An 18,212-nucleotide genomic window follows, 5' to 3' on the forward strand; every position below is an offset into this window, starting at 1 on the left:
GTATGTGACATGCAGAACTGTGGCTGGGCCCAAATTGGGTCCTGAGCAAATTACTGCACTACAGAGGGAATAGGGTGCCTGCTGTACTGCACTACAGAGGGAATAGGGTGCCTGCTATACTGCACTACAGAGGGAATAGGGTGCCTGCTGTACTGCACTACAGAGGGAATAGGGTGCCTGCTGTACTGCACTACAGAGGGAATAGGGTGCCTGCTGTACTGCACTACAGAGGGAATACGGTGCGCGTTGGGAAGGGTCATGTGACCAGACAGGTCTGTATTAGGGAAGGGTCATGTGACCAGACAGGTCTGTATTAGGGAAGGGTCCTGTGACCAGACAGGTCTGTATTAGGGAAGGGTCATGTGACCAGACAGGTCTGTATTAGTGAAGGGTCATGTGACCAGACATGTCTGTATTAGTGAAGGGTCATGTGACCAGACATGTCTGTATTAGTGAAGGGTCATGTGACCAGACAGGTCTGTATTAGTGAAGGGTCATGTGACCAGACAGGTCTGTATTAGGGAAGTGACTTTGGGACATTGTCCTGTCTCAACTCTGTACTGGAAGGACATTACATTTTGTCCACAATGCCTTGCGGTTAAGGGTATGCTGTCCCTCTGAAATGGTTTCTACGTTTTAAAGGGCATATTCAGAGGAACACATCACAGTGGTTATTGTGCTGTTGAAAAAGCTTATCTCAATGTACAGCATTCCATAGACATCACTATCTGACCACCTCTCTACCCAGACAGACTGGCTAGTCACTATCTGACCACCTCTCTACCCAGACAGACAGACTGACAGCTATCTGACCACCTCTCTACCCAGACAGACACTATCTGACAGACCAGTCACTCTCTACCCAGACAGACTGGCTAGTCACTATCTGACCCACCTCTCTACCCAGACAGACTGGCTAGTCACTGACCCATCAGACAGACTGGCTAGTCACTATCTGACCACCTCTCTACCCAGACAGACTGGCTAGTCACTATCTGACCACCTCTCTACCCAGACAGACTGGCTGAGTCACTATCTGACTGGCCACCTCTCTACCCAGACAGACTGGCTAGTCACTATCTGACCCACCTCTCTACCCAGACAGACTGGCTAGTCACTATCTGACCCAGACTGGCTAGTCACTCTGACCACCTCTACCCAGACAGACTGGCTAGTCACTATCTGACCACCTCTCTACCCAGACAGACTGGCTAGTCACTATCTGACCACCTCTCTACCCAGACAGACTGGCTAGTCACTCACCATCTGACCCACCTCTCTACCCAGACAGACTGGCTAGTCACTATCTGACCCACCTCTCAGACCCAGTCACATCTGACTGGCTAGGAAGCCCCGCCTAATTCTAGAATTGTATTTTAAAACTAACCTCAACCACACTGCTAATCTCATGCCTAACCTTAACCACACTGCTAACCTCATGCCTAACCTTAACCACACTGCTAACCTCATGCCTAACCTTAGCCATACTGCTAACCTCATTTTAAAACCATACTGCTAACCTCATGCCTAACCTCAACCACACTGCTAATCTCATGCCTAACCTCAACCACACTGCTAACCTCATGCCTAACCTCAACCACACTGCTAATCTCATGCCTAACCTCAACCACACTGCTAACCTCATGCCTAACCTCAACCACACTGCTAACCTCATGCCTAACCTCAACCACACTGCTAACCTCATGCCTAACCTCAACCACACTGCTAACCTCATGCCTAACCTCAACCACACTGCTAACTAACCTCAACCACACTGCTAACCTCATGCCTAACCTCAACCACACTACTAACCTCATGCCTAACCTCAACCACACTGCTAACCTCATGCCTAACCTCAACCACACTGCTAACCTCATGCCTAACCTTAACCATACTGCTAACCTCATGCCTAACCGTAGCCACACTGTGGCTCATTCCAAAAATCTACACGAACCCAGTCTTCACTATGAGTTATCCTTACATCAATTGTCTTATATCATTTATTTATTACTAAGTAATTCACAGAAATGCATAAACAAACAAACAAACAAACAAACAAGGTACATTTAATGATAGGAGGATGTGCCCTAGTGGGATAAACCGGTATTGCGGCTTGTTAGACAAAAGGGGAAGTGGGGGTCGACTAAGAAGTCACTACAAAGTGATAATTATAACAATTGAAATGCTAATCCTTTGCACATGAACGCTCACTCATTCGGGAACAACTGGAAGTAATATACATATTTACGCTCAGTGTGTCGTCTTGATCGCTGGTGAAAAGTTCATTTATTTTGTAGAATTGTCCGTCTCCCTCCCTAGGGTCAGGTTGTGGTTAGAGGGGATTGTTCAGAGTGACATTCATTTTAGAATGGATGTTTCGGCGGTTGTCGTTCTTCGAGTTCAATGATACCGAATTCCTAGCTGCAGACTAGTAATTAATATCAAAGACTTGTTCTCATTCTGTCGGTATCGATAGTCTAAAAGTTTAACTATGTGGTATGGTTAAAATATTCAGCAATGGTCCTACAACCTTTGTACTCCCGTGATTGAGAGAAACATGGTCTGCAACCTTTTAGCCATCTCGTAATTGAGGTAAGATCGGTCTGCTGATAATTTCTCAAAGGAATGGCAGAAAAGGGGCGGTCCCAGGAGGCCTGACTGGACTCAGGGGAGGTCCTCCGATTTAGTTCAAATCAAAAGGGAATTGTGTTTTTCTTCATTAAACAAAATCATATTACGCCATTATATAAACAGTATCATCCTCATTCATCTTATACAACAATTAGATGTAAACCTCATATCTGAGGCTATTATATAAACAGTATCATACTCATTCATCTTATACAACAATTAGATGTAAACCTCATATCTGAGGCTATTATATAAACAGTATCATACTCATTCATCTTATACAACAATTAGATGTAAACCTCATATCTGAGGCTATTATATAAACAGTATCATACTCATTCATCTTATACAACAATTAGATGTAAACCTCATATCTGAGGCTATTATACAAACAGTATCATCCTCACTCATTCATCTTATACAACAATTAGATGTAAACCTCATATCTGAGGCTATTATATAAACAGTATCATACTCATTCATCTTATACAACAATTAGATGTAAACCTCATATCTGAGGCTATTATATAAACAGCGTTATGGTAATGTGGCCGCACCGTCTCTATTATATAAACAGCGTTATGGTAATGTGGCCACACCGTCTCTATTATATAAACAGCCTTATGGTAATGTGGCCGCACCGTCTCTATTATATAAACAGCGTTATGGTAATGTGGCCGCACCGTCTCTATTATATAAACAGCCTTATGGTAATGTGGCCGCACCGTCTCTATTATATAAACAGCGTTATGGTAATGTGGCCGCACCGTCTCTATTATATAAACAGCCTTATGGTAATGTGGCCGCACCGTCTCTATTATATAAACAGTGTTATGGTAATGTGGCCGCACCGTCTCTATTATATAAACAGTGTTATGGTAATGTGGCCACACCGTCTCTATTATATAAACAGTGTTATGGTAATGTGGCCACACCGTCTCTATTATATAAACAGCGTTATGGTAATGTGGCCGCACCGTCTCTATTATATAAACAGCGTTATGGTAATGTGGCCACACCGTCTCCCATGAGCTTCCCCAAGTTGTAACAAACGGACCAGTTCGTAGCTGGATTCTTCACCCATCTTTTATACTTTATCCGGAACATGAAATTTGTTCGTACCTCAAGTTCTGTGAGGTGGAAGGATTTCCTTTGTTCTCCATGAAAAATGACTCTCTATAACTGTGTGTCCATGAGGTCTTCTCAGGAATTTACGACCTCTGACCACAGCAGCCTAGTTGAAGGAGGCAGGGAGAGGGGGATGGGATTGCTATACCCAAAGAGGCCAATGTCATGATACCTCCCTCCCTCTTCTCCTCTCCTCCCTCCCTCCTCTTCTATCCTCCTCCCTCCCTCCTCTTCTCCCCTGGTCTCCTGTTCCCCACGGTGTCCAGTGTTAAAGCCAGAAAGCACCTGAATACAAAGTTAAAACAGTGTCATTTTCCCCACCTGCTGTGTCCCTGGCTTCTTTACTAATCACAGATTACAGTGTTCAGCTGGCCTTACTGTGTAGCTGCGCTTTCTACTTTCCACCCAGCTCCCGTTTCCTGTTACTTGACAGCGCCGGCAGGGCAAAGCTTTTCTATCAGAGCCGAAGGAAAGGAAGGTGGAGGGCCAAGCTTTCTGCTTTTCTTCCGCACCGACAGAAGAGCAGGGGATTAGTTGCTCCAGTTGTCAACACAAACCTGGCTGAGGAGAAGAGAGGGATGAATTGAGGCCACGCTGAGAATGTTTCATCCCTTGCCAAACACTTGCCTCCAACGGGGCAGCAAGCAGAACTTCAGTACCCGTCCTCTAGCGAAGGAGACACCCCCTCATCCCATGAATGTGTTTTCCTCAGAGAACATTTTCCTCAAAGGATATATTGCATACAAAATATGGTCAATTCAATGTCCATGTTGCGAAAATGATGTAGTTGTGTTATATGTAATACCCATGTTGTTAACATGATGTAGTTCTATGTAATACCCATGTTGTTAACATGATGTAGTTCTATGTAATACCCATGTTGTTAACATGATGTAGTTCTATGTAATACCCATGTTGTTAACATGATGTAGTTCTATGTAATACCCATGTTGTTAACATGATGTAGTTGTGTTCTATGTAATACCCATGTTGTTAACATGATGTAGTTGTGTTCTATGTAATACCCATGTTGTTAACATGATGTAGTTCTATGTAATACCCATGTTGTTAACATGATGTTGTTCTATGTAATACCCATGTTGTTAACATGATGTAGTTGTGTTCTATGTAATACCCATGTTGTTAACATGATGTAGTTGTGTTCTATGTAATACCCATGTTGTTAACATGATCAGGATGTGTTCTATGTAATACCCATGTTGTTAACATGATGTAGATGTGTTCTATGTAATACCCATGTTGTTAACATGATGTAGTTGTGTTCTATGTAATACCCATGTTGTTAACATGATGTAGATGTGTTCTATGTAATACCCATGTTGTTAACATGATGTAGTTGTGTTCTATGTAATACCCATGTTGTTAACATGTTGTAGTTGTGTTCTATGTAATACCCATGTTGTTAACAGGATGTAGTTGTGTTCTATGTAATACCCATGTTGTTAACAGGATGTACTTCTATGTAATACACATGTTGTTAACAGGATGTAGTTGTGTTCTATGTAATACCCATGTTGTTAACATGATCAGGATGTGTTCTATGTAATACCCATGTTGTTAACATGATGTAGTTGTGTTCTATGTAATACCCATGTTGTTAACATGATGTAGTTGTGTTCTATGTAATACCCATGTTGTTAACATGATGTAGTTCTATGTAATACCCATGTTGTTAACATGATGTAGTTCTATGTAATACCCATGTTGTTAACATGATGTAGTTGTGTTATATGTAATACCCATGTTGTTAACATGATGTAGTTCTATGTAATACCCATGTTGTTAACATGATGTAGTTGTGTTATATGTAATACCCATGTTGTTAACATGATGTAGTTGTGTTATATGTAATACCCATGTTGTTAACATGATGTAGTTCTATGTAATATCCATGTTGTTAACATGATGTAGTTCTATGTAATATCCATGTTGTTAACATGATGTAGTTCTATGTAATACCCATGTTGTTAACATGATGTAGTTCTATGTAATACCCATGATGTAGTTCTATGTAATACCCATGTTGTTAACAGGATGTAGTTCTATGTAATATCCATGTTGTTAACATGATGTAGTTCTATGTAATACCCATGATGTAGTTCTATGTAATACCCATGTTGTTAACATGATGTAGTTCTATGTAATACCCATGTTGTTAACATGATGTAGTTGTGTTATATGTAATACCCATGTTGTTAACATGATGTAGTTGTGTTATATGTAATACCCATGTTGTTAACATGATGTAGTTCTATGTAATACCCATGTTGTTAACATGATGTAGTTGTGTTATATGTAATACCCATGTTGTTAACATGATGTAGTTCTATGTAATACCCATGTTGTTAACATGATGTAGTTCTATGTAATACCCATGTTGTTAACATGATGTAGTTCTATGTAATACCCATGTTGTTAACAGGATGTAGTTCTATGTAATATCCATGTTGTTAACATGATGTAGTTCTATGTAATACCCATGTAGTTAACATGATGTAGTTATATGTAATACCCATGTTGTTAACATGATGTAGTTATATGTAATACCCATGTTGTTAACATGATGTAGTTCTATGTAATACCCATGTTGTTAACAGGATGTAGTTATATGTAATACCCATGTTGTTAACATGAAGTAGCTCTATGTAATACCCATGTTGTTAACATGATGTATATGTGTTCTATGTAATACCCATGTTGTTAACATGATGTATTTGTGTTCTATGTAATACCCATGTTGTTAACATGATGTAGTTGTGTTCTATGTAATACCCATGTTGTTAACATGATGCAGTTCTATGTAATACCCATGTAGTTAACATGATGCAGATGTGTTCTATGTAATACCCATGTTGTTAACATGATGTATTTGTGTTCTATGTAATACCCATGTTGTTAACATGATGTAGATGTGTTCTATGTAATACCCATGTTGTTAACATGATGTAGATGTGTTCTATGTAATACTCATGTTGTTAACATGTAGTTATATGTAATACCCATGTTGTTAACAGGATGTAGTTCTATATAATACCCATGTTGTTAACATGATGTAGTTATATGTAATACCCATGTTGTTAACATGATGTAGTTGTGTTCTATGTAATACCCATGTAGTTAACATGATGTAGTTGTGTTCTATGTAATACCCATGTTGTTAACATGATGTAGTTCTATGTAATACCCATGTTGTTAACATGATGTAGATGTGTTCTATGTAATACCCATGTTGTTAACATGATGTAGTTCTATGTAATACCCATGTTGTTAACATGATGTATTTGTGTTCTATGTAATACCCATGTTGTTAACATGATGTAGTTCTATGTAATACCCATGTTGTTAACATGATGTAGTTCTATGTAATACCCATGTTGTTAACAGGATGTAGTTCTATGTAATATCCATGTTGTTAACATGATGTAGTTCTATGTAATACCCATGTAGTTAACATGATGTAGTTATATGTAATACCCATGTTGTTAACATGATGTAGTTATATGTAATACCCATGTTGTTAACATGATGTAGTTCTATGTAATACCCATGTTGTTAACAGGATGTAGTTATATGTAATACCCATGTTGTTAACATGAAGTAGCTCTATGTAATACCCATGTTGTTAACATGATGTAGATGTGTTCTATGTAATACCCATGTTGTTAACATGATGTAGATGTGTTCTATGTAATACCCATGTTGTTAACATGATGTATTTGTGTTCTATGTAATACCCATGTTGTTAACAGGATGTAGTTGTGTTCTATGTAATACCCATGTTGTTAACATGATGTAGTTGTGTTCTATGTAATACCCATGTTGTTAACATGATGTAGTTCTATGTAATACCCATGTTGTTAACATGATGTAGATGTGTTCTATGTAATACCCATGTTGTTAACATGATGTATTTGTGTTCTATGTAATACCCATGTTGTTAACATGATGTAGTTCTATGTAATACCCATGTTGTTAACATGATGTATTTGTGTTCTATGTAATACCCATGTTGTTAACATGATGTATTTGTGTTCTATGTAATACCCATGTTGTTAACATGATGTATTTGTGTTCTATGTAATACCCATGTTGTTAACATGATGTAGATGTGTTCTATGTAATACCCATGTTGTTAACATGATGTAGTTGTGTTCTATGTAATACCCATGTTGTTAACATGATGTAGATGTGTTCTATGTAATACCCATGTTGTTAACATGATGTAGTTCTATGTAATACCCATGTTGTTAACATGATGTATTTGTGTTCTATGTAATACCCATGTTGTTAACATGATGTAGTTGTGTTCTATGTAATACCCATGTTGTTAACATGATGCAGTTCTATGTAATACCCATGTTGTTAACATGATGTAGTTGTGTTCTATGTAATACCCATGTTGTTAACATGATGTAGTTCTATGTAATACCCATGTTGTTAACATGATGTATTTGTGTTCTATGTAATACCCATGTTGTTAACATGATGTATTTGTGTTCTATGTAATACCCATGTTGTTAACATGATGTAGATGTGTTCTATGTAATACCCATGTTGTTAACATGATGTAGTTGTGTTCTATGTAATACCCATGTTGTTAACATGATGCAGTTCTATGTAATACCCATGTAGTTAACATGATGTAGATGTGTTCTATGTAATACCCATGTTGTTAACATGATGTAGATGTGTTCTATGTAATACCCATGTTGTTAACATGATGTATGTGTTCTATGTTCTATGTAATACCCATGTTGTTAACATGATGTAGTTCTATGTAATACCCATGTTGTTAACATGATGTAGTTCTATGTAATATCCATGTTGTTAACATGATGTAGATTCTATGTAATACCCATGTTGTTAACATGATGTAGTTCTATGTAATACCCATGTTGTTAACATGATGTAGTTCTATGTAATACCCATGTTGTTAACATGATGTAGTTCTATGTAATACCCATGTTGTTAACATGATGTAGTTCTATGTAATACCCATGTTGTTAACATGTAGTTCTATGTAATACCCATGTTGTTAACATGATGTAGATGTGTTCTATGTAATACCCATGTTGTTAACATGATGTAGATGTGTTCTATGTAATACCCATGTTGTTAACATGATGTAGTTGTGTTCTATGTAATACCCATGTTGTTAACATGATGTAGATGTGTTCTATGTAATACCCATGTTGTTAACATGATGTAGTTCTATGTAATACCCATGTTGTTAACATGATGTAGATGTGTTCTATGTAATACCCATGTTGTTAACATGATGTGGTTCTATGTAATACCCATGTTGTTAACATGATGTGGTTCTATGTAATACCCATGTTGTTAACATGATGTAGATGTGTTCTATGTAATACCCATGTTGTTAACATGATGTAGTTCTATGTAATACCCATGTTGTTAACATGATGTAGTTCTATGTAATACCCATGTTGTTAACATGATGTAGTTCTATGTAATACCCATGTTGTTAACATGATGTAGTTGTGTTCTATGTAATACCCATGTTGTTAACATGATGTAGTTCTATGTAATACCCATGTTGTTAACATGATGTAGTTCTATGTAATACCCATGTTGTTAACATGATGTAGATGTGTTCTATGTAATACCCATGTTGTTAACATGATGTAGTTCTATGTAATACCCATGTTGTTAACATGATGTAGTTCTATGTAATACCCATGTTGTTAACATGATGTAGTTCTATGTAATACCCATGTTGTTAACATGATGTAGTTCTATGTAATACCCATGTTGTTAACATGATGTAGTTCTATGTAATATCCATGTTGTTAACATGATGTAGTTCTATGTAATACCCATGTTGTTAACATGATGTAGATGTGTTCTATGTAATACCCATGTTGTTAACATGATGTAGTTCTATGTAATACCCATGTTGTTAACATGATGTAGTTCTATGTAATACCCATGTTGTTAACATGATGTAGTTCTATGTAATACCCATGTTGTTAACATGATGTAGTTCTATGTAATACCCATGTTGTTAACATGATGTAGATGTGTTCTATGTAATACCCATGTTGTTAACATGATGTAGATGTGTTCTATGTAATACCCATGTTGTTAACATGTAGTTCTATGTAATACCCATGTTGTTAACATGATGTAGTTGTGTTCTATGTAATACCCATGTTGTTAACAGGATGTAGTTCTATGTAATACCCATGTAGTTAACATGATGTAGTTCTATGTAATACCCATGTTGTTAACATGATGTAGTTCTATGTAATACCCATGTTGTTAACATGATGTAGATGTGTTCTATGTAATACCCATGTTGTTAACATGATGTAGTTCTATGTAATACCCATGTTGTTAACATGATGTATTTGTGTTCTATGTAATACCCATGTTGTTAACATGATGTAGTTCTATGTAATACCCATGTTGTTAACATGATGTAGTTCTATGTAATACCCATGTTGTTAACAGGATGTAGTTCTATGTAATATCCATGTTGTTAACATGATGTAGTTCTATGTAATACCCATGTAGTTAACATGATGTAGTTATATGTAATACCCATGTTGTTAACATGATGTAGTTCTATGTAATACCCATGTTGTTAACATGATGTAGTTCTATGTAATACCCATGTTGTTAACATGATGTAGTTCTATGTAATACCCATGTTGTTAACATGATGTAGTTCTATGTAATACCCATGTTGTTAACATGATGTAGATGTGTTCTATGTAATACCCATGTTGTTAACATGATGTAGATGTGTTCTATGTAATACCCATGTTGTTAACATGATGTATTTGTGTTCTATGTAATACCCATGTTGTTAACAGGATGTAGTTGTTAACAGGATGTGTTCTATGTAATACCCATGTTGTTAACATGATGTAGTTGTGTTCTATGTAATACCCATGTTGTTAACATGATGTAGTTCTATGTAATACCCATGTTGTTAACATGATGCAGATGTGTTCTATGTAATACCCATGTTGTTAACATGATGTATTTGTGTTCTATGTTAATACCCATGTTGTTAACATGATGTAGTTCTATGTAATACCCATGTTGTTAACATGATGTATTTGTGTTCTATGTAATACCCATGTTGTTAACATGATGCCAGTTGTGTTCTATGTAATACCCATGTTGTTAACATGATGTAGTTGTGTTCTATGTAATACCCATGTTGTTAACATGATGTAGATGTGTTCTATGTAATACCCATGTTGTTAACATGATGAGTTGTGTTCTGTTGTAATACCCATGTTGTTAACATGATGTATGCGAGTTCTATGTAATACCCATGTAGTTAACATGATGCAGATGTGTTCTATGTAATACCCATGTTGTTAACATGATGTAGATGTGTTCTATGTAATACCCATGTTGTTAACATGATGTAGATGTGTTCTATGTAATATCCATGTTGTTAACATGATGTAGATGTGTTCTATGTAATATCCATGTTGTTAACATGATGTAGTTCTATGTAATACCCATGTTGTTAACATGATGTGGTTCTATGTAATACCCATGTTGTTAACATGATGTAGATGTGTTCTATGTAATATCCATGTTGTTAACATGATGTAGTTCTATGTAATACCCATGTTGTTAACATGATGTAGTTCTATGTAATACCCATGTTGTTAACATGATGTAGATGTGTTCTATGTAATACCCATGTTGTTAACATGATGTAGTTCTATGTAATACCCATGTTGTTAACATGATGTAGTTCTATGTGATACCCATGTTGTTAACATGATGTAGTTCTATGTAATACCCATGAGCCCTTAATGGTTGTTAACATGATGATGTGTAGTTCTATTTAATACCCATGTTGTTAACATGATGTAGATGTGTTCTATGTAATATCCATGTTGTTAACATGATGTAGTTCTATGTAATACCCATGTTGTTAACATGATGTAGTTCTATGTAATACCCATGTTGTTAACATGATGTAGTTCTATGTAATACCCATGTTGTTAACATGATGTAGATGTGTTCTATGTAATACCCATGTTGTTAACATGATGTAGATGTGTTCTATGTAATACCCATGTTGTTAACATGATGTAGATGTGTTCTATGTAATACCCATGTTGTTAACATGTAGTTCTATGTAATACCCATGTTGTTAACATGATGTAGTTATATGTAATACCCATGTAGTTAACATGTAGTTCTATGTAATACCCATGTTGTTAACATGATGTAGTTGTGTTCTATGTAATACCCATGTTGTTAACAGGATGTAGTTCTATGTAATACCCATGTAGTTAACAGGATGTAGTTCTATGTAATACCCATGTTGTTAACATGATGTAGTTGTGTTCTATGTAATACCCATGTTGTTAACATGATGTAGGAAAGAAGGAGGCAGAGAGGAATGACCGTGGGGAGGTTAAAGTCGCCCAGAACTGTGAGATGTTGTTATCAAGGCACATGACTCTCCGAGGGAACCTGGAGTAAATCTATGTAAATACCCAGATGTAAGGGGAGAAAGTTAACATGAGGATGCCACCACCCCGCTGACCAGAAGTTCTATTTAATACCCATGTGATGTTAGTGCCAAGAAGTCGAGGGACTGGAGGTGAGACATATGAGATGAACCTGCCTTGTTAACATGATCGGCAGTTCCAGAGGCTACCGGAGACCTGGAACTCCACATGTTGCTGGGACCACAGATTAGGTGGTGTTCTACGCGGTGTGGAGCGTTTGTTGGTCTGTGCAGATGGAGAGAACAGGGATAGACAGACACATAGTTGACAGGCTACACAAGATGCTAATGCAAAGGAGATTGGAATGACAAGTGGACTACACGTCACAGTGTTCAGAGAGTTAAGTTCTAGCAAGAATCTTATTGACTAAAATGATTAAAATGATACAGTACTGCTGAAGTAGGCTAGCTGGCAGAGGCTGCGTTGTTGACTAAGTAGGCTAGTTGGCATTGGCTGCGTTGTTGACACTACACTAATCAAGTTCTGAGTGTAATAGTTTTAACTGTGCTGTATTGTGTTCTAGCTGGCTAGCTAGCAGTGTTGATTACAGGATGTAAAAGTTGACAATAGCTGGTAATAACCCATGTAGTTAACTAGCTACGATCAAACAAATCAAGCCGTTGTACTGTAATGAAATGAATGAAAAGGATGTAGACTACACAATTATCTTTGATACAAAGATGGCTATGTATGTAATCAAACAAATCCCATGTACTGTTAACAGGATGTAGTTGTATGTAATACCCATGTTGTTAACAGGATGTAGTTGTATGTAATACCCATGTTGTTAACAGGATGTAGTTGTATGTAATACCCGTGGGTTCGTCATGTCAGTATACTGTAGTCACACACATACAACATGGGTTGAAGGCTGTATACAGGGAACTGTCGGTAGCCTGTAACAGTCTCTGTCATGTTCAACAACTATGTTGCTCACTCACTATGACACAGCAGCTAAATAGTTTACATTCCACCTAACTGAACCAACTACCTGGAACTAAGGCTGACACCAACTCAGTAGAGACGTCACCATCTGACATGGACATTGGATTCAGTGAATGACTACAGCCTCTGAGCCAATAAAACTCTGCTCCTATCGGACCTTTCTGTTGTTTCGTTGTTGTTTGTCTCTACAGTAACTGTTCAGAGTTCATTCTGTTGTTTGTCTCTACAGTAACTGTTCAGAGTTCATTCTGTTGTTTTGTCTCTACAGTAACTGTTCAGAGTTCATTCTGTTGTTTTGTCTCTACAGTAACTGTTCAGAGTTCATTCTGTTGTTTGTCTCTACAGTAACTGTTCAGAGTTCATTCTGTTGTTTTGTCTCTACAGTAACTGTTCAGAGTTCATTCTGTTGTTTGTCTCTACAGTAACTGTTCAGAGTTCATTCTGTTGTTTGTCTCTACAGTAACTGTTCAGAGTTCATTCTGTTGTTTGTCTCTACAGTAACTGTTCAGAGTTCATTCTGTTGTTTGTCTCTACAGTAACTGTTCAGAGTTCATTCTGTTGTTTGTCTCTACAGTAACTGTTCAGAGTTCATTCTGTTGTTTTGTCTCTACAGTAAACTGTTCAGAGTTCATTCTGTTTGTCTCTACAGTAAACTGTTCAGAGTTCATTCTGTTTGTCTCTACAGTAAACTGTTCAGAGTTCATTCTGTTTGTCTCTACAGTAACTGTTCAGAGTTCATTCTGTTGTTTGTCTCTACAGTAAACTGTTCAGAGTTCATTCTGTTTGTCTCTACAGTAACTGTTCAGAGTTCATTCTGTTGTTTTGTCTTTACAGTAAGCTGTTCACAGAGTTCATTCTGAAGGTTCCTCTGGGTCGTCTGGTCAAACAGAAGCTGAACTGCCTCATCGACATCGTCCACAGTGATCTCTTCACACAGCATGGTAAGAACTACACTACTCAGCACCATCTTTGCCAGCCCTACACACAGAGTGCCAAACAGCCCCACGCACAGCTAGCCAAACAGCCCCACGCACAGCGAGCCAAACAGCCCCACGCACAGAGAGCCAAACAGCCCCATGCACAGAGCTCCAAACAGCCCAGCTCTGCACGCTGAAGCCTCGACCTTGAAGCTCTGCACAGCCAAGCCCCGCATGAAGCCACAGCCCCAAGCCCCGCATGCCAAGCCCCACACACGATGAAACCCCAACACGCCCGTCTCCAGTGTGCCATGTTAAGGTGTAACAGGGTTATGTCAGGGTGGTGCTACAGTCAGTCCTGTTGTCTCTGTGTCAGAGAAGACCACACCACACTAATCCATCTTATCTATTCTAGATCATTCTGTCAGCTTGATAGTCTCTCTCCGTCTCTTCCCCTCTCTCCGTATCTCTCTTCCCCCCTCTCCGTATCTCTCTTCCCCTCTCTCCGTATCTCTCTTCCCCTCTCTCCGTATCTCTCTTCCCCTCTCTCCGTATCTCTCTTCCCCTCTCTCCGTATGTCTCTCTCTTCCCCTCTCTCCATATGTCTCTCTCTTTCCCCTCTCTCCGTATCTCTCTTCCCCCCTCTCCGTATCTCTCTTCCCCCTCTCCGTATCTCTCTTCCCCCTCTCCGTATCTCTCTTCCCCCTCTCCGTATCTCTCTTCCCCCTCTCCGTATCTCTCTTCCCCCTCTCCGTATGTCTCTTCCCCCTCTCCGTATCTCTCTTCCCCCTCTCCGTATGTCTCTCTCTTCCCTCTCTCCGTATGTCTCTCTCTTCCCCCTCTCCGTATCTCTCTTCCCCCTCTCCGTATGTCTCTCTCTTCCCTCTCCGTATGTCTCTCTCTTCCCTCTCCGTATGTCTCTCTCTTCCCTCTCTCCGTATCTCTCTCTCTTCCCCCTCTCCGTATCTCTCTCTTCCCCTCTCTCCGTATCTCTCTCTTCCCCCTCTCCGTATCTCTCTCTTCCCCTCTCTCCGTATCTCTCTCTCTTCCCCCTCTCCGTATCTCTCTCTCTTCCCCCTCTCTCCGTATGTCTCTCTCTTCCCCCTCTCTCCGTATGTCTCTCTCTCCCCCTCTCTCTGTATGTCTCCACCCCCCCCTCTCTCCGTATGTCTCCATCTCTCCCCCTCTCTCCGTATGTCTCTCTCTCTCCGTATGTCTCCCCCTCTTTCCGTATGTCTCCATCTCTCTCCGTATGTCTCCCCCTCTCTCTGTATGTCTCCCCCTCTCTCCGTATGTCTCCCCCTCTCTCCGTATGTCTCCATCTCTCTCCGTATGTCTCCCCCTCTCTCCGTATGTCTCCATCTCTCTCCGTATGTCTCCCCCTCTCTCCGTATGTCTCCATCTCTCTCCGTATGTCTCTCTCTCTCCCCCTCTCTCCGTATGTCTCCCCCTCTCTCCGTATGTCTCCCCCTCTCTCCGTATGTCTCCATCTCTCTCCGTATGTCTCCCCCTCTCTCCGTATGTCTCCATCTCTCTCCGTATGTCTCCATCTCCCCCTCTCTCCGTATGTCTCCATTTCTCCCCCTCTCTCCGTATGTCTCCATCTCTCCCCCCCTCTGTCAGCCACCATGTGTCAGTTGAACATGGCAGGTAGTTGAGGAAGGTGTCCGTGTAGTGCTGTAATGTACCATGTCAGGCTGCTCTGTGTTAGAGGGGAGGATTTAAACCTTCGTGCCAAGCAGCCCTGAAGGTAATGGATGTTGACCAGAGAGGCTGGTCCTCCATACAGCCTACTGTGGCACACGCTAGCCCTGCGTTAGTGTCTGTGTGTGGGGTTAGTGTGTGTGTGGTTAGTGTCTGTGTGTGGCACACGCTAGCCCTGCGTTAGTGTCTGTGTGTGGGGTTAGTGTCTGTGTGTGGGGTTAGTGTCTGTGTGGTTAGTGTCTGTGTGTGGCACACGCTAGCCCTGCGTTAGTGTCTGTGTGTGGGGTTAGTGTCTGTGTGTGGGGTTAGTGGCTGTGTGTGGGGTTAGTGTCTGTGTGTGGGGTTAGTGTCTGTGTGTGGGGTTAGTGTCTGTGTGGTTAGTGTCTGTGTGTGGGGTTAGTGTCTGTGGGGTTAGTGTCTGTGTGTGGGGTTAGTGTCTGTGTGTGGGGTTAGTGTCTGTGTGGTTAGTGTCTGTGTGTGGGGTTAGTGTCTGGGTGGTTAGTGTCTGTGTGTGGGGTTAGTGTCTGTGTGGTTAGTGTCTGTGTGTGGGGTTAGTGTCTGTGTGGTTAGTGTCTGTGTGTGGGGTTAGTGTCTGTGTGTGGGGTTAGTGTCTGTGTGGTTAGTGTGTGTGTGTGGGGTTAGTGTCTGTGGGGTTAGTGTCTGTGTGTGGGGTTAGTGTCTGTGTGTGGGGTTAGTGTCTGTGTGTGGGGTTAGTGTCTGTCTGTGTGGTTAGTGTCTGTCTGTGTGGTTAGTGTCTGTGTGTGGGGTTAGTGTCTGTGTGTGGGGTTAGTGTCTGTGTGTGGGGTTAGTGTCTGTGTGTGGGGTTAGTGTCTGTGTGGTTAGTGTGTGTGTGTGGGGTTAGTGTGTGTGTGTGGGGTTAGTGTCTGTGGGGTTAGTGTCTGTGTGTGTGGTTAGTGTCTGTGTGTGGGGTTAGTGTCTGTGTGTGGGGTTAGTGTCTGTGTGTGGGGTTAGTGTCTGTGTGTGCGGTTAGTGTCTGTGTGTGGGGTTAGTGTCTGTGTGTGGGGTTAGTGTCTGTGTGTGGCGTTAGTGTCTGTGTGTGGGGTTAGTGTCTGTGTGTGGGGTTAGTGTCTGTGTGTGGGGTTAGTGTCTGTGTGTGGGGTTAGCCCAATACACACATAGCCCAATACACACACACAGCCCAATACACGCTAGATGGATGAGGACAGACACACTGACTGGTCTGATGTAGATGGATGAGGACAGACACACTGACTGGTCTAATGTAGATGGATGAGGATAGACACACTGAGTGGTCTAATGTAGATGGATGAGGACAGACCCACTGACTGGTCTAATGTAAATGGATGAGGACAGACACACTGACTGGTCTAATGTAGATGGATGAGGACCGACACACTGACTGGTCTAATGTAGATGGATGAGGACCGACACACTGACTGGTCTAATGTAGATGGATGAGGACAGAGACACTGACTGGTCTAATGTAGATGGATGAGGACAGAGACACTGAATGATCTAATGTAGATGGATGGGGACAGACCCACTGTCTGGTCTAATGTAGATGGATGAGGACAGACCCACTGTCTGCCCAATGCACTGGTCTAATGTAGATGGATGGGGACAGACCCACTGTCTGGTCTAATGTAGATGGATGAGGACAGACCCACTGTCTGCCCAATGCACTGGTCTAATGTAGATGGATGAGGGAAACAACAACCGGTTCTTTCTATGGGAACTCTCTCTTTGTGCTTTCTACTGACCTCTAAACCAATTAGAAATGACAGGAAATTACACCATGAAACAGGCTTCGACTCCAAGGGAGAGCTGACTTGGTTTCCAATGGATACACAACAACACATCTAGGAGTATCAGGTTTATTCCCCCATTATAACCCTACATCTAGGAGTATCAGGATTATTCCACCATTATAACCCTACATCTAGGAGTATCAGGATTATTCCCCCATTATAACCCTACATCTAGGAGTATCAGGATTATTCCAACATTATAACCCTACATCTAGGAGTATCAGGATTATTCCAACATTATAACCCTACATCTAGGAGTATCAGGATTATTCCCCCATTATAACCCTACATCTAGGAGTATCAGGATTATTCCAACATTATAACCCTACATCTAGGAGTATCAGGATTATTCCCCCATTATAACCCTACATCTAGGAGTATCAGGATTATTCCCCATTATAACCCTACATCTAGGAGTATCAGGATTATTCCCCATTATAACCCTACATCTAGGAGTATCAGGATTATTCCCCATTATAACCCTACATCTAGGAGTATCAGGATTATTCCCCCATTATAACCCTACATCTAGGAGTATCAGGATTATTCCCCCATTATAACCC

The 18,212-nt window shown here is 40.3% G+C and overlaps 1 protein-coding gene across 1 annotated transcript in view; it reads left to right on the forward strand.

Annotated features, from left to right (window-relative positions):
* LOC135570124 (dedicator of cytokinesis protein 1-like) overlaps positions 1 to 18,212 on the forward strand; it is a 157,868-nt gene that overhangs the window by 105,733 nt on the left and 33,923 nt on the right. Inside the window, 1 exon segment of the mRNA XM_065016192.1 lies at positions 14,073 to 14,179. Coding sequence (XP_064872264.1) covers positions 14,073 to 14,179 — 107 coding nt within the window.

The sequence above is a fragment of the Oncorhynchus nerka genome, unplaced genomic scaffold, assembly GCF_034236695.1.
Source record: "Oncorhynchus nerka isolate Pitt River unplaced genomic scaffold, Oner_Uvic_2.0 unplaced_scaffold_1087, whole genome shotgun sequence".
NCBI lineage: Eukaryota > Metazoa > Chordata > Actinopteri > Salmoniformes > Salmonidae > Oncorhynchus > Oncorhynchus nerka.